The sequence below is a fragment of the Cydia fagiglandana genome, chromosome 22 (genome assembly GCF_963556715.1).
Source record: "Cydia fagiglandana chromosome 22, ilCydFagi1.1, whole genome shotgun sequence".
NCBI lineage: Eukaryota > Metazoa > Arthropoda > Insecta > Lepidoptera > Tortricidae > Cydia > Cydia fagiglandana.
The window spans coordinates 1,874,784-1,893,108 of NC_085953.1; the positions used below are offsets into that span (position 1 = coordinate 1,874,784).

General features: G+C 41.9%; 1 protein-coding gene and 1 long non-coding RNA gene across 3 annotated transcripts in view; one reads left to right on the top strand and one right to left on the bottom strand.

The window, feature by feature from the left end:
* The window catches only part of LOC134675581 (potassium voltage-gated channel protein Shal), a 93,523-nt gene extending 78,116 nt beyond the window's left edge, over window positions 1–15,407 (bottom strand). For both annotated transcript variants that reach the window (XM_063533883.1, XM_063533882.1), the window contains exon 1: window positions 14,221–15,407. In XM_063533883.1, coding sequence (XP_063389953.1) covers window positions 14,221–15,335 — 1,115 coding nt within the window. In that variant the 5' untranslated portion in view covers window positions 15,336–15,407. The remainder of the gene's footprint in view (window positions 1–14,220) is intronic.
* The window catches only part of LOC134675587 (uncharacterized), a 358,978-nt gene that overhangs the window by 174,816 nt on the left and 165,837 nt on the right, over window positions 1–18,325 (top strand). The gene's annotated exons all lie outside the window — the stretch shown is intronic.

The following is an 18,325-nucleotide window of genomic DNA, read 5'->3' on the forward strand; positions in this document are numbered from 1 at the left end:
CGTAGTATGCTATAGAGTTTATGTTTATTTAAGGCTGTATTGTATCTGGGGTTTGTATGCGTGAGTAATTTTATGTTTATTAAAGAGCAAAGGTTTAATTACAAAGGTGAACTTGGCATGTTTGACCAACTGAGAAACGTCGGATTATGTTTCAATAAATTTATGTATTTATACAGGGTGTTTGGTACATCGTTTGCCAAATTAAAACGGCAGATAGGTTGAGTCATTTTCTATCTTCTCAGGCCTAGAAATTTTTAATTTGGCGTAATATTTTTTTCACTTCTATGCCAGTTTTTCGTAAATTTCAAATTTTAACTTGTATAGTAGTAAAGAAAACATGGCCAATTTTGTTTTTCTAGGCATGAGAAGGTAGCAAATGACTCGACCTATCTGCCGTTTTAATTTGGCAAACGATGTACCAAACACCCTGTATAACTAGCGACTCGCCCCGGCTGCGCACGGGTTACACAAAACCTTAACCCTTATCTTGGCAAGGCTGAAAATAACTTAAATATAAAAAAATTGTTTATAGTCACCTCTTGAGCATACTAGACTATTAAAAAATAAGGACATGAACATAATTCCAGGATTGTCCAGTTTCGGAAAATTATATACTGTATCATATTTGATTGTAGGTAGGTATTTTATTTGAGGATTTTACTTCAGATTAAAAGTTGGAATACTGACAAAAAAAACCTGTGACCTCGCTAAATCACGCAAAAGCACTGCAGTACAAAATAAAATGCAGCATCTGTTGCACCTGCAATACGGTGCAGCAGAACAATTTATACTATTTATTGAAACTACGAAATTCATACTGACCAACATTGTAGCAGCTAAGGTGTAGTTGCAACATTCTAGTTTTTAGGGTTTCGTACCCAAAGGGTAAAACGGGACCCTATTACTAAGACTCTGCTGTCTGTCCGTCCGTCTGTCACCAGGCTGTACCTCACGAACCGTGATAGCTAGACAGTTGAAATTTTCACAGATGATGCATTTCTGTTGCCGCTATAACAACAAATACTAAAAACAGAATAAAACAAAGATTTAAGTGGGGCTCCCATACAACAAACTTGATTTTTGACCGAAGTTAAGCAACGTCGGGCGGGGTCAGTACTTGGATGGGTGACCGTTTTTTTTTTCCTTTTTTTGCATTATGGTACGGAACCCTTCGTGCGCGAGTCCGACTCGCACTTGCCCGGTTTTTATACATTGAACTTTTATTACTAATGTATAGAACGCGCACACTGAACCAGTATTTTGCGCCATGAGTTGATGTTGTTTTGACAACAAACCATAGAATCGTAGCGTGAGCCATGAATTTTACGGCGCCACAGAATAAACAATAGTACTAGGTACAGAAGACTCACTCTCTAACAAAACGCGTCTGTCACGATCAGCACAGATATGGCCGCTAGGTGGCGACACGCGCGGCTTATGGCAAACCCCAAAATTGGGGTCGAACGGATGTACTTTTACGAGTAGCTACCTGTAGCAAAGCGACGAAATCGCGGAGTGAGCCACGCCTGACGGCGCTTACGATAAAAAAAAGATTATATGGCGGTGTCCAGGTTCATAGGTGAAAGCGATTGACCTTACAGGTTGTATACTATAGTATAGGTACATAGTTATAATATCATTGGGTGTATAGTACAAATTCAGCATCGATCGAGGCAAGTGGCCGCGGACTTAGCGGGATTACGGGAAAATAATCCGAGATTAAACAGCGTTCAGGACAAACGGTAATACCGAGGCTAAGGTATTTGCATTAAGTTTCCGAGCTGTGGCTTGAATGGATATATACATAGTTAATCTTTCTGGTTTAGCCACATTGGTGGAGAATACCTTCAGGAATTATGTCCGCTGTTTGTACAATGGCGTTCAAAAGTGCATGGATGGATAGGATATCGACCTTACGGAATTAATATTACGGTTGAAACATGTCGATGCACTTTTGAATGACTCTATATATAATCCTATCACCGTGCAATTTCATTTCATTTTATTTATTTCCCACATACAAGCTAACAGTATTTCACCAAACCGCTTATACGGTATAGGTACAATAAAAAATTTAAAACTAAACAGTTGTGCATAACAGGCATACAATAAAAATTAAGTCACAAAATAAATTATGTCACAGATACCAATTAATTGCACAGAAATCACAGAATACGTATTTAAATGTCACTATCATATAATAAAAATTAAACAAATAATATTTCCGAATTCTGCCAGCCAACATGGAATAACTCAAAATTATCACGTGGTTACTTTCCATAGAAAACGAAGCGCAGGAATCTCCGGCCCGGCCCGGTCCGATCTAGCGTAAGTCATCCTTTTAATCCAACTACTCGTCAGTTTTCGAAGATTAAAGATATCCTTTAAAATTAAAATTCCAAATTCAACCTAGTTTTTCAATGACGACTGCTCTGGCCTAGTGAGTACTTGGGTAGTGACCCTGCCTATGAAGCCGATGGTCCCGGGTTCGAATCCTGGTAAGGGCATTTATTTGTTCCAGAGTCATCAAAAAACAAAAGAAAATGGCTGAATTTGCTTTTACGCGTATTATGTCCAGCGGACATACCGTCATAGCAATCATCGCCTCTCGACGCGGCGCGTGCCAACACTCAAAGACGATTAGTATAATGTCATAAATCCATTTTTCTGTCTGTTTGTGTCACCGATAACATGTGGGCCAATGTATGGGTGCGCGTCAGAGGAGGTTGGAATCTTGCGGCCCGATTCGTAGTTTAAGATACATCAGTTAATAGATCTAGAAACGATATAGATTAGATATGCCAGTGTCAAATGTGACGTTTCTGCAAACAAAAACGTCACTTTTGAGACTGACACATCTAATCCATATCGTTTCTAGATCTATTAATTGACGTATCTTAAAGTTCGAATAGGGCAGTCGGGCACTTTTAGTTGTTTCGTAATTCAAGTGAAAAATGAGTAAAATCGCGCGTATGGACTTTCTTTTTAGGGTTCCGTACCCGAAGGGTAAAAACGGGACTAAAACTCCTCTGTCCGTCTGTCTGTCTGCATGTGACCAGGCTGTATCTCATGAACCGTGATAGCTAGACAGTTGAAATTTTCACCGATGATGTATTTCTGTTGCCGCTATAACAACAAATACTAAAAACAGAAAGTTGGAGTTGAAACTCTAGGTCCATGGGGTCCCAGCGCATAAGTTGTTCGCAGAAATCGCGAAGCGTCTGGTTGACGTAACTGGTGACCGAAGAGCTGGCGGCTACCTCGCACAACGTATTGCGATACAGCGGGGAAATGCTGCCAGCATCCTCGGTACAATGTCTCAGGGGCCTATTTTAGATTTAAGCTAGTTATTAATTTCGTTTAGTTGTACCACTGTATATATATTGTTTGTAAATAAATGATTTTATCCATTAAAACAGAATAAATATTTAAATGGGGCTCTCATACAACAAACGTGATTTTTTTTGCTGAAGCTCCGGCCTGGCCCCGGCCCGGTCTTGCGTGAGTTATCCATTTAAGCAAGTTCAAAGCTATAGTTATCTTATTGTTGTTATAAGCCAGAATACCCGCTTTTACCACGCGTGTTTATCTATTTCATCAGGCATGCAATTTTACTAAAAGCATCAGGATCACCCCTTTCATCCAAGCTGTATTGTGTAAATGTACATTGACCTGCAATAATATGTTACCCAACGAAAGCCGCAAAAATATCTGACACGATCTTACTTTTAGAGCCATAAGAACGGATCACATATTTTTTCTGGTCCTCGAAGAGTTAATATATTATTGCAGTACGGATATAATGGTCGTTCTTGTCTACGTTACAGCGGATTAAACGGTGTCCGTCACTTTCTATCCCACGGTGTTAAAAAGTGACAGCTATTTTATCACGTGGACAAAGATAGATAAAGCCATCCATAATACGGGGCATTTCTTACTCGACGAGGCAAAACACCAACGGGCAAAACGCAGTTTCCAGAAGCCATTACCAGCTAATCAAGTTTGCTCCACTAGCCAGTTAGCTACGCTAGGGTGACCAAACGTCCCGACTTTTCCGAGACGTCCCAATTTTCAGCTACTGAATTCGGTCATGTCCCGAAATTTTACAAAACTGATTCGGAGGAGAACGTTCTGTGTCTCGTATTGTTATCAGTAAGCACCGAAACCTAAATAAAAAACCGGCCAAGTGCGAGTCGGACTCGCGCACGAAGGGTTCCGTACCATTACGCAAAAAACGGCAAAACAATCACGATTGTTTTATGGGAGCCCCACTTAAAGCGGCATCAGAAATACATCACCTGTGAAAATTTCAACCTACCTACCTATCACGGTTCATGAGATACAGCCTGGTGACAGACGGACAGTGGAGTCTTAGTAATAGGGTCCCGTTTTTATTATACTTTGGGTACGGAACCCCAAAAAACTAATTCCTGTATCCAAAAAAAGTCTCCATAAATGATAGAGAAATTTACTTTCTTGATTACGAATACCGCAAATAGGCAAATACATATGAGTGATACCTAATGTTAAGTAAAGATGTTGATGATATTTTTTATATAGAGCGTTTATTGACAACGAAAAAATAAACAAACATACATAAACTTATTAAGTACTTAACCTAGTAAACAACTTGGGCTAACTAAATCGCTGTCAATGGGCAAGGTGCCTAGAGGCATTATATGTATTTCGAATTTTAGCTTAGAGTCCCGAATTTTAAACGAGACTGTCCCGTAAAATAGGAAAAGTGATTTGCTAACCCTGGTTACTATGATCATAATAGTATAGGCCGTGACCTGTATAACTGCCGTATTCGAACTTCAAGATATTTCCAAGAGACGACACGTACTAGATCCATTCTAGATACGTTATAGTTTAGATATCAACTAGTTCTCTCATGCAGCGCAATTCGGGCAACCAATATCACTTTTACGTTCGATAGAGTAAGATACCTATTAGATATGAATTGGGTCTCTAAGTCATATCCTGTAAAAAATCGTTCAAGAGTATCTCCAGAATCGCGCAAATGATAAATTTGTCAGGTTAGATCTTAAACATATCGTTATCGTATCTTGGTGATGTCTAAAAGATCTATTTCAAAATCCGAATCGGGCCCTAAGTATTTGTATAAGGACCTTTATATAACTTGTTGTCAGAAGTGTCCTTGAATCTTGTTCCTTGACATTTTGCTAAATATATTAACTTAATCAGTAAGGTCGCGCTGAGTAATTTCTGTAAGGCCCACTTGCACCATTCTACTAACCCAAGGTTAACAGGTTAAACCTGGAGTTGCCATGGTTACCAGTACAATTTGACACTAAGTTAACGGTTTGACCGCTTAAGCCCGGGTTATTGGGATGGTGCAAGTGGGCCTAAATAGATCATAATATGTTAGAAGTCGTCCTCTTCGTCGTAAAAACCAAATATAAACTACTTAGATAGGTACTTATAGGTCCTGTGCATGAACTATAGGGGGCAGCATAGGAGCCGGCAGGTTTTTGGCGCGAGGCGTATGTGTCGTTTATGCTTCCGATGCAGCCCACAAGATGGCAGACCCTCCAACGCGCACGGTCCCTATACATATACTTGGGCCATTTTTACCTGACTACGCTAACGCAAAAGGAGTATTACGATTTTGACCGATATGTATGTGGGTATGTATGTATGTTCATCTGTTCCCTCGTAATATTTAAAGTTGTCCCCTACACTTTTTTTTTATTTGTGAAATTTTATGTTATTTCTACTGAGAATCACGAGCTCTGTCTATCCTAATAGGAGAAAAGTGTCCCAAGGTTTTTATTTCCATTCTGTTACCATTTTTAGGGTTGCGTACCCAAAGGGTAAAACGGGACCCTATTACTAAGACTTCGCTGTCCGTCCGTCCGTCCGTCCGTCCGTCCGTCCGTCCGTCCGTCTGTTACCAGGCTGTATCTCACGAACCGTGATAGCTAGACAGTTGAAATTTTCACAGATGATGTATTTCTGTTGCCGCTATAACAACAAATACTAAAAACAGAATAAAATAAAGATTTAAATGGGGCTCCCATACAACAAACGTGATTTTTGACCAAAGTTAAGCAACGTCGGGAGTGGTCAGTACCTGGATGGGTGACCGTTTTTTTTTTTCATAGACTTTGTATGGCGGTCACGGAATGCAAAGATCGAAAATTGTATGGAAATGTTGGGACACTTTTTGTCACCTAGGTATTAGGATCAAAAGAGCTCATGATTCCGAGTAGAAATAACATAAAAAACCCAAATTTGAAAAAAAGGGGACAACTTTAAATAAAATTACCCATTTATGCTACTTGACCACGGACTAGCAAGCGCAGCGTAGGACGTCCACCCACAAGATGGACAGACGACCTTGTTAAGGTCGCCGGAAGACGCTGGATGCGGGTCGCTTCCAACTGGCACGTATGGAGGTCCAAGGAGGAGGCCTATGTTCAGCAGTGGACGTCTTATGGCTGAGATGATGATGATGACGATGCTGCTTAAATCTTCATGACAAATTTTATATCATTTCAGAATGTCGTTTTAAAATGAGATCGTAATTTCGATTGTATGGCGGCGGCCAGAGACCCTAACACGAAACACGTTCGACGTGTTGCCTCTCTGTCGCACTCGTAAATTCGTACATAATTGTGACAGGGAGGCAACACCCCTCCCTAGGTCCTCAGCTTTTTAAACCAAATCCTTATCCAAGCGTAATCTGCCCTTTACTTGAAGATAAGGGTTGATTCGGAAATTACAGACGGCACTATCTATGTACGTATTCCACTGAAATCCAAAAAGGTTAGCACGAAGAGGTTTTTAGGGTTCCGTACCCAAAGGGTAAAACGGGACCCTATTACTAAGACCGCTGTCCGTCCGTCTGTCACCAGGCTGTATCTCACGAACCGTGATAGCTAGACAGTTGTAATTTTCACAGATGATGTATTTCTATTGCCGCTATAACAACAAATACTAAAAAGTACGGCACCCTCGGTGGGCGAGTCCGACTCGCACTTGTCCGGTTTTTATAGGTACCTACTTTGTGATTTTACCTAAGTGTATGCGTGTGAAATAAATTGTTTGCTTTTCGGGTCAAAATTATTTATTAATCCGTAAAAAGGGCGAGTTCGTGTGACTTTTAAGGCAATAATAATATGTGAGGCAATAATAGTATGAAATCTTAAAGCCATAAAAATATCTAAACTGCAAAACGTATTGCAGTGGCAACATTGTCTTACTTTCTTTGGTCTTGAATTACGTTTTGGAGTGTACACGTCCGAATTGAGCATTATCGGTAGGTATGCTTAACATTTCTCTCGTGTCAGTAAGTAATGGCGCCAATGAAGACTAATATAAGTTTCCAATAACTTGATGAATCGGGCGTGACGCGGCGGCTAATGGCCAAGTTCCGTACCTCCATAGTATGCGAACTTTGTATTAGACGAAACAAATGAAGGTGAAACAAATGAAGATGAAACAAATTAAGTTGAAAGAAATGAATTCTAAACAAATGACAATGAAACAAATGAAGATGAAAGATGTGAAAGTGAAACAAACCAAGAAGTAGAAGAAGAAGAAAGTAATGAAGAATACTATGATGGGAATGAAGAACCTGTTGATACTGTACCGTGAAACTGTCTAATTAACTGGTAAATATCTTCACATAGTGATCCAAAAGACTCGAGCCTTTTAGCTCTTTTTTAGGGTTCCGTACCCAAAGGGTAAAACGGGACCCTATTACTAAGACTTCGCTGTCCGTCCGTCCGTCCGTCTGTCACCAGGCTGTATCTCACGAACCGTGATAGCTAGACAGTTGAAATTTTCACAGATGATGTATTTCTGTTGCCGCTATAACAACAAATACTAATAAAAAATAAGTTCAAAAACTAAAACCCGACTACTGCAAATCGCGCTCTAAAAAGTATGAAACAAGATAGAATTCTTATCTAAAATTATCAAGCAGGAAATATTAAAAATGTTACCAATTTTTTATATAAAAATACAATGTAATATAATTTACTGAATTTTTTATATATTTACAGAGATTCAGAGGATCGCCGTGGTCGTATACCACGATTATAAACTTAAAAGTAATGTGGCATACGACCACGGCTATCCTCTGAATCTCTGTAAATATATAAAAAAATCAGTAAATTATATTACGTTGTATTTTATTTAAAAAAAATGGTAACATTTATAATATTTCCTGCTTGATAATTTTAGATAAGAATTCTATCTTGTTTCATACTTTTTAGAGCGCGATTTGCAGTAGTCGGGTTTTAGTTTTTGAACTTATTTTTTATTTAATTAATTTTGGGGTCATGATTTCGTTACTAACTGGGGCGTCCTCAGTACAGAAATGCACGCAGAGCGCCGCCTATATCGGGCTACGCCCGACTCCTTTAGTGCCTATGAGGGCGCCGATGGCGGCCGTCTTTGGAACGCGTACGTCGGGCTACGCCCGACGCTTTTAGTATGAGGGCGCCGAAGGCGCCCGGCTTTGGAACGCGTATGTCGGGCTACGCCCGACTCTTTTAGTATGAGGGCGCCGAAGGCGCCCGGCTTTGGAACGCTTACGTCGGGCTACGCCCGACACTTTTAGTATGAGGGCGCCGAGAGCGCCCGGCTTTGGAACGCGTACGTCGGGCTACGCCCGACACTTAGTATGAGGGCGCCGAAGGCGCCCGGCTTTGGAACGCGTACGTCGGGCTACGCCCGACACTTTTAGTATGAGGGCGCCGAAGGCGCCCGACTTTGCAACGCGTACGTCGGGCTCCGCCCGACTCTTTTAGTATGAGGGCGCCGAAGGCGCCCGGCTTTGGAACGCGTATGTCGGGCTACGCCCGACTCTTTTAGTATGAGGGCGCCGAAGGCGCCCGGCTTTGGAACGCTTACAACGGTAACATTTATAATATTTCCTGCTTGATAATTTTAGATAAGAATTCTATCTTGTTTCATACTTTTTAGAGCGCGATTTGCAGTAGTCGGGTTTTAGTTTTTGAACTTATTTTTTATTTAATTAATTTTGGGGTCATGATTTCGTTACTAACTGGGGCGTCCTCAGTACAGAAATGCACGCAGAGCGCCGCCTATATCGGGCTACGCCCGACTCCTTTAGTGCCTATGAGGGCGCCGATGGCGGCCGTCTTTGGAACGCGTACGTCGGGCTACGCCCGACGCTTTTAGTATGACGGCGCCGAAGGCGCCCGACTTTGCAACGCGTACGTCGGGCTCCGCCCGACTCTTTTAGTATGAGGGCGCCGAAGGCGCCCGGCTTTGGAACGCGTATGTCGGGCTACGCCCGACTCTTTTAGTATGAGGGCGCCGAAGGCGCCCGGCTTTGGAACGCTTACGTCGGGCTACGCCCGACACTTTTAGTATGAGGGCGCCGAGAGCGCCCGGCTTTGGAACGCGTACGTCGGGCTACGCCCGACACTTAGTATGAGGGCGCCGAAGGCGCCCGGCTTTGGAACGCGTACGTCGGGCTACGCCCGACACTTTTAGTATGAGGGCGCCGAAGGCGCCCGACTTTGCAACGCGTACGTCGGGCTCCGCCCGACTCTTTTAGTATGAGGGCGCCGAAGGCGCCCGGCTTTGGAACGCGTATGTCGGGCTACGCCCGACTCTTTTAGTATGAGGGCGCCGAAGGCGCCCGGCTTTGGAACGCTTACGTCGGGCTACGCCCGACACTTTTAGTATGAGGGCGCCGAGGGCGCCCGGCTTTGGAACGCGTACGTCGGGCTACGCCCGACACTTAGTATGAGGGCGCCGAAGGCGCCCGGCTTTGGAACGCGTATGTCGGGCTACGCCCGACTCTTTTAGTATGAGGGCGCCGAAGGCGCCCGGCTTTGGAACGCGTACGTCGAGCTACGCCCGACACTTTTAGTATGAGGGCGCCGAAGGCGCCCGACTTTGCAACGCGTACGTCGGGCTCCGCCCGACTCTTTTAGTATGAGGGCGCCTTCGGCGCCCGGCTTTGGAACGCGTACGTCGGGCTACGCCCGACACTTTTAGTATGAGGGCGCCGAAGGCGCCCGACTTTGCAACGCGTACGTCGGGCTCCGCCCGACTCTTTTAGTATGAGGGCGCCGAAGGCGCCCGGCTTTGGAACGCGTATGTCGGGCTACGCCCGACTCTTTTAGTATGTGGGCGCCGAAGGCGCCCGGCTTTGGAACGCGTACGTCGGGCTACGCCCGACACTTTTAGTATGAGGGCGCCGAAGGAGCCCGGCTCTGCAACGCGTACGTCGGGCTCCGCCCGACTCTTTTAGTATAAGGGCGCCGAAGACCCCCGGCTTTGCAACGCGTACGTCGGGCTCCGCCCGACTCTTTTAGTATTGGAACGCGTACGTCGGGCTACGCCCGACAGTTTTAGTACGAGGGCGCCGAAGGCGCCCGGCTTCGGAACGCGTACGTATCTTGTAAAAAAATTGACTGTTTCATACATTTTGGCTGATCAGGACTTCTATACCTATTCACGTTATAAAATGTTGCAGGACATTAAAAAAAACACCATGTATAGCGGCCAAACAAATTTATTTTGCAAAAACCTTCTTGTATCGCAGTAGTCGCGTAACACGCGGATAGAATCCAGAGCGCTTGTAGATTCATAGTTCGAATCACCTAACCGAAAATTTAATGTTTTATCTGGCGCATGCAAGCAAAGCCGGGTGCAAACGCTAACAATATTTATATATTTGAAATATGCTAATTGAGCTCTTTCCAATGATGTATAACACATCATCATTACTTAATTTTAGTTTTTTGGTTCGTGACTTTATGACCTCTAGAGGGCGCAGTGTTCATTTTTTTGTGACGCCATATAGCCTATAACCAGCGGACAATTAAGACGATTCGAATGACACATCGTTTATTAAATTATAATAAGTACTTTAGAAGTTATGAGGGAACAGATGAACATACATACATACATACATACATACATACCCACATACATACCGGTCAAAATCATAACCCTCCTTTTGCGTTGCCGTAGTCGGGTAAAAACAGAATAAAATAAAGATTTAAATGGGGCTCCCATACAACAAACGTGATTTTTGACCAAAGTTAAGCAACGTCGGGAGCGGTCAGTACTTGGATGGGTGACCGTTTTTTTTTGTTGCTTTTTTTTTGTTTTTTTTCGTCTTTTTTTTTAATTATGGTACGGAACCCTTCGTGCGCGAGTCCGACTCGCATTTGCCCGGTTTTTTTCATCTCTTGACGCCTAAAAGGCTAAAAGCCTATTTTACTAATTAAATAAGAAAAGGCTTTTAGGCGTCAAGAGATGAGGCGAGCTCGAAAAAAAGAGCTAGAAGGCTCGAGTCTTTTGGATCACTATTTTCAAATATCCTGAGTAAACTAACCAGAGTATATAAATATACAGAGTATTTATATGCAGAGTATATGTGTTGAACGTCAGTAAATAATATCGGGGAGACAAAGCTTTGCTCGGAAAACATATAAAAACTAAAAAATGCGCGTTTTCCCAGAGATTAGACCTAGCTAGATCGATTTATCGCCCCCGAAAACCCCCATATAGCAAATTTCATCGAAATCGTTAGAGCCGTTTCCGAGATCCCCGAAATATATATGTAAATAAATAAATATACAAGAATTACTCGTTTAAAGATATTAGATAGATTAACCAGAACAGAACAAAGTGAGGATGTCATTACAAAGGTCATATTTTCATAGAAATTTGACCATTGCCACGCAGAGTTAACCTGGACCCCTATTCGACAAGCGACGTTTGACGTATCGTGTTGATCTCCCGTTGATGTGGGAAAAATCATAAGTTCTCGAATACGTACAATGTCAAAATTTGACATTAACAATCCACAGTTATAGGGTGACAAGCAAACCAAACCGAACCACCCTTAGTTTAAAGTTGAGTTTTGGTTGTACCAAATGATATTATCCACCGTTGATGGAATCAACACTCAGTATGCAATAAAATCAACTGTTGATTTGACGTGGATGCGGAATCTGACAGTTGTACATGTCGAATTTGGCCCCTGGTTCGACTATAGCACATCTCAACTTTCCAACCGTACTTTTATACTATCCCGAAACCCCTAATCGTCTTTACAACCCCTGAGGGAAAGAATGGGGGTTCTTATCCGTCACAAGGGACTGATATGGGATCGTATGCAATAATAAATTACTGCCTACGAGTATATTATTATAACCGCTTATGAAGATAAATTGGTGTAGAAATAAAATAAATAGCAATTTTTTTTTTACAATAAGCAATCGTTATTTTTATTTTATTTTTTTAAATGAACTTGTTGTACAATTTCCATTCTGATACGAGTATTTAACTAACCATTCCATCAATAACGACACTTTTACCTAAATTGTTAACTGAAAGTACTCTCAAGATATAAGTAGGTATATACTTAGTCATATATTTTTAAATACCTACACTTGTATTTTACTTGCCTCGCATTCGAAATGAAAAGTAGAGTGTTTAACTCGGGTGGAAGGCATTATTTCAGTCGAATACAGTACTACCTTGACTGAAATGGGTGCTCGTAGGCAGACCGTATAAAGTTGCCCTTCCTTTTCTTCATAAATTTAACCTCTAGCCGCCCATACGTCAAACCTTGCCAAGCAAAATGAAATTTTATTTTGTCAACACAGAGTTCAAATTAGAATGGAAAGGAGACCTTTTTATAGGTCTCTGGGCGGCTAGAGATTAAAGGAAATGGCCCAAGAGCCTGAATATCAGACAAGCCGATGGGAATCGAGTTCTATAGCCGCTCCGCCACTGGTGTTTTTCATCCATTGGCAAACAAACTACTAAAGACTCAATGCTCATACTCAATACCGTACAACGGGGTGAGTAGGTTTCGCGGGGTGGGTTATGAATGGGGAGAGAAGGTTTGAGAGGGGGGTGAGAAGGGATTTTAAGGCGACTGCTACAAAATTAATGTATTCCAATTTAAAAACGATCCAACAATCTTCCAAAATCACCTTTGTATGAAAACCCCTCTCACCCCAAATTCGAGGCACTAAGGGGTGAGGTGGGTTTTCCTCTTTATCGTCAAAATTATGAAATGGAACTACCCAAAATAAAATAAAAACTAAAATACAAACGTCCGGAACACTTATTATATACACCATTCAGTTTTCATATGTAAAAATAAAATGTTATCGAGGTTTGAATTTCAGTGTTGACCCTACTCACCCCATTTTACGGTACACATGCTTTCCTTAGCTCGAATCAACCCCAGTTAATAATAGATTCACAGTTGTAAATTCCTTTTGAAAACAACACTTTTGCTGTTACACACAAATACGCAGTAGGTACCATAAAATCCAAAACGGCACCATATGTTACAAACGTTTTATGGTTCACGCTGCAGCGAGAATGAAATTAAAAGCGTATACATTTACTATTTTTACTATTTGTAATCTTTACTACCCAGACATAAGGTCTAAATTTGGTCAAAAAATCGTGTAACATCGTCCACACAGTTAACTGATATATTGTAAACCCTATTCTAAAGAAAATAAGGTCGAGCAATGGTCAGAAGTGTAAGCATCAATTATTCGAGGTTACAGGGAGGCAATCAGCGCGACAGTGAACGTCCATTTTTAAAGGCGACAGGTGTTTACAATGGTTTAGTGTCCAGGTTTTATGTTTGGGTAAATTTGTTCGCTAAATTAAGGTAAAATATCGGGGATCTACTATTTAACTTAAGAATCTTAAAATACAAGAATGGAAATGGTGACTTTTTGTCGCATCTGTCATCACTTTTTACTTTGCGATTGGCGTTTGTCGACAAATGGTTGTCATTTTGGCTCCCCAGTAGATTATACCTACCTGTTTTATCGCAATCGCGTGAAAAGTAAAAGTGACAACATCCCACATTATTTGCCAGATCTGTCAGTACCGATCTTTTTACGCAATTTGAAAACAGAATATCCTTTTAAGATAGTGAGAATGACTTTTGATGTGAGAAAAGAAGCAGAATTCTGCCCTGTCTTTGAAGTGATTTGTATTTTGCACCAATATCGACATTACAGTCATGTTATAATATATGTTTGTTTGTTGTTGTGTTTTTGTTGAATGTAAACAAAATAGACGTAGATAAAGAATTTTATAGCTAGGCAATATAGACCTGCTTCAAACAGTTAGGTCTTTATACAGAAACTATTTGAAATGTAAGGAAATTGTATTTCTATATTCACCAATGTAAAATATCAGAACAAAGAAAAAACTTACCCCAGCGTCGTCATGGTGACAATGGTGTACCAGAAGGCAGCAGGAATGGAAGTGAAATTCGTGTCTTGTTCATTCTTCTCCGCGTAGAACATAACCGTGGCGAAGATGATGATGGCCATGGCCAGCGAGAACACCAGGAAACCCAGCTCGCTGGCACAGCTCTTCAGGGTGTAACCAAGGATCCTGAGACCCTGGGAGTGCCTGGAGAACTTGAAGATACGGAACACCCTGAACACCCTGAGGGTCACAAACGCTCCAGACACGTCGTCGTTGTCAGTGATCCCCAAGCCAATGTAATATGGCAAGATGGCTACGACGTCAATGATTGACATGACGGAACGCACGAATTTGCAACGGTCCGGCGCTGCAAACAGGCGGAGAAGATATTCAGCCGTGAATATCATGACACAAGCCGTGTCCAAGCAAAAGAACACAATCTTATATCGCTCCCCGCACGGGAGAGTCCCCGCGCGCCCCGGCCGATGCCCACAAGGTACTGTCTCAACCACGTTAGCCATCACGGACACCGCGATGAAAAACCCGGTCACATAATAAAATACTAAAGCGGCAGTCGACGTGTGAGGGTTCTCGAACGCCCTCCACATCTTCTGCCTCAAATCCGTCAACTGCGGCAAACTCTGGTCCCCTGCCTCACTCAGCTTATCATCCATCAGCCGTTCGGCATTCTCACGTTTCCTATCTCTATAGTCCTCATAGCAACAATCGCCTATCACATCAGGTAGTATCCCAAAGAACGCTAGCTCCTCATCGTAACCTGTGAGGCATTCATGTTTTGGATAATGGAGCTTCCCTGTCCTATAATAATTAAGTATATGTCTGAATATATCGGGGTCTCTATCGAAGAAGTATTCCCTGCTGTCTTCATCGTAGAAAAACTCCCTCTCTGTGGATCCCAGCAAGGAATCGGGGTATTTTTCGAGTGTGTTTCTCCAGGTTTCGAACCGTCTTCCGGAGACGTTGATGAGGAGTTTTTCGTCTTCTGCCCGCCGTCGGTCTTTGGGGACGGGTGGGGGTGGGAGGGGGTGCGTGGCGATGGGCACCCAGCCGATCGCGGCGGCGCGAGCGAAGGGCAACCACGCGGCGACCGACGCCATGGCTCGCTGGTCGCGGCCGAGGCGGCGTGGCTACTGAAGCCCCCCACGGCTATTTCGGGCCGCCCGCCCAGATCAGGGTTGCTACAGTGGAGATTAAAATAATACGGAGTGAGGTTTGTTATGTGAACGTTTCGTCCGTTGGTTTAAGGTAAGGTTAGGTAGTGAATAAGCAGTGCTGGGAGTTAAAAGTATATTTTATTAATTACATACCTACATAAGTAGCTAATTAATGTGCTTTAGCCAACTCTTAATTATTTGTTTAAGTAGTTTAGTACTTTATAAAACGAAAATATGTATACTTATTTGATTTATAAATAATAAGTATTGAATAATGGTACGGTTAAGACTCACTTGGAAATAATATAATAAGTAATAGATTGATATTAGGATATGTGTAAAATATTCATAAATAAATAAATATTATAAATAAATAAATATTATATGACATTCTTACACAGATTGACTAAGTCCCACAGTAAGCTCAAGAAGGCTTGTGTTGTCATTCATTATTGTGTTTAGTCTTAAGGTATAGAGAAATAGTAAGTATAAGGTTAGAATGCTCTCACTCCATACATCAAATTCATTACTAAATAATAATAAGTTGTATGGTTGTATTATTAATACGTTACCTCTATTATGATTTTTATAAATTAATACTAATTAAGCTTAAGTTTTATTACAAATAAGTTTTCGTAACGCACTTATTTTATTAGAAGTATGTCTTTTCATATGTAGAGGTATCGTCTTGTGTCGTCCCATTCGTTTTTCGTCAAGTTCTTAAATTAGTCCTATTCTGTTTTCATCACTCATTCTACATTGAAAGCCATCGACGATTGTGACGAATTTAGAATGAGTGACGAAAGCAGAATAGGACTAATTTAAGAACTTGACGAAAAACGAATGGGACGACCCAAGACGATACCTATGGAGAGAGTTTTCTAAGTTTACTTTCTTATTTCTCTATGGCATCGCACTAAACTAAGTCGCAGTAGGTACTAAAATCACTTAAGTAAGTACCTACCGTAATAATTGTGTCGTATCGTAGTATGTATATCATCGCCTAGCACCCATATTACAAACTTTGCTTAGTTTGGGGCTAGGTTGGTCTGTGTAAGATGTCCCATAATATTGTTTTTTAGGGTTCCGTACCCATAGGGTAAAACGGGACCCTATTACTAAGACTCCGCTGTCCGTCCGTCAGTCCGTCCGTCTGTCACCAGGGTGTAATAGCTAGAATCACGAACCGTGATTGATAGACAGTTGAAATTTTCACAGATGATGTATTTCTGTTGCCGCTATAACAACAAATACTAAAAAGTACGGAACCCTCGGTGGGCGAGTCCGACTCGCACTTGTCCGGTTTTTTTTACTCGAATTCCCACCATTTTCTCAACCGCTGGCAACCCACGCCCGGGAACTCTCGCACCACGCATGCGCCGCGCGCTACGTCACTGCCTAATAAATTGATTTTCAGCTACCCATCCCGCTCCCACACCCTTTTCTCCCAATACCCCATCTCGCTCGCACACCTCAAAGCTCCACTGACCTTTTGTATATTTTTCACTGCTTTAAAGTCTGAAAAGGCTTTTTGTTTGGTCTGTAAAGGCCGTTGCCGGAGGCCGCACTGATTTTTTTAAGTGTTGCCCAAATTTTTTCGGGTCATAAATGTCATAATATTTTTTTTTTATTTTTTATTTTTTTTTTTTTTCGGAGGTCGACTTATTCAACTGGGGCAAGGGTTGGTTTTATATTGATAAACAGGCTGTTTATTTTTGGACTCATCAAGGACACGTATTAATCTGGCGCAATAAAAATAGGTTAGAGGTTCCGTGTTCAAATTATAATGCGCAAATATTTATATACGACCCTAGCATAGTATAGTGACCCTGCCTATGAAGCAGGAGGTCTCGGGTTCGAATCTATAATGGCATTTGGTTGTGCGTTTATCACAGATATAATTTGTTCCTTGAAATATGGATGTTGAATGAATTTAAGTATTTATCTGTTAGATATATCGTCGACTAGTTCCCACAACTTATACTTAGGGGTTGTGCACAAATCACGCGAGGCGTTTTCGGTTACTTTTTGACCCCCCTCACCCTTGGTGATATTTGGTGAGGTTTTTAGCTACCCCCCTCCCCCACATAATTTGTCTATTTTTTTTCACCACTAATAAAGATAACTAGTATTGTATATAGTAAATAAATACTATGCTATTTATCTTAAAATTGTACCAAGGTACTTAGATATTTTTTGTTAGTTTCGTTAACTGTAGAAAAATACAGGTGAGGTCTCCTTATACCCCCTCCCCCAACGTGATCTGTCGTGATTTTATCGTGAGCCCCTCTCCCCTATCGAACCTCACGTGATTTATGCACAAGCCCTTAGTGCCTTATTGAGCTACTGTGGGGCTAAGTCGATTTGTATAAGACTATCCCATAATATTTATTTATTTATGTCGCTCCATCGTAGGCCACGTCTACGCCTCGGCTAGTCTGTGGCCATGAGTAAGCCCATTCATAATAAAAAAAAAAAAAAATGTACTTAAAATCGTAAAGTCGCCCAGATAGGCTGCTTCAAATATGAGCGAGATCCGCTTTCGAGACCTATCTCAACATTACATACCTGTATCGGCACCACAGTTGAGGTCACGCCTCCTTGCTTCGTTCTCCTCAGTGCTGAGGGTCGTGATCTCCTAGTGGAGCACATGATTCCGGATTGCAGATTTTCAGTCTATCCGATCCCTTGCGACTTCTAAGGCATTATGGACCTTCATGGATAGCGATTTGCTAACCTGGCCCCTATTTCACCAACGTGACAGGTGCGACAATTCGGCAAGTCTCATTGTTGCTGACGTCACAGGCATCCATGGGCTACGGTTATCGCTTACCATCGGGCGGGCCGTATTCCTGTTTGTCACCATCATTGTATTATTTAAAAAAAACTTTATTATATCGGCAAAAACAGCTATTTCTCTTGTGATGTTTATG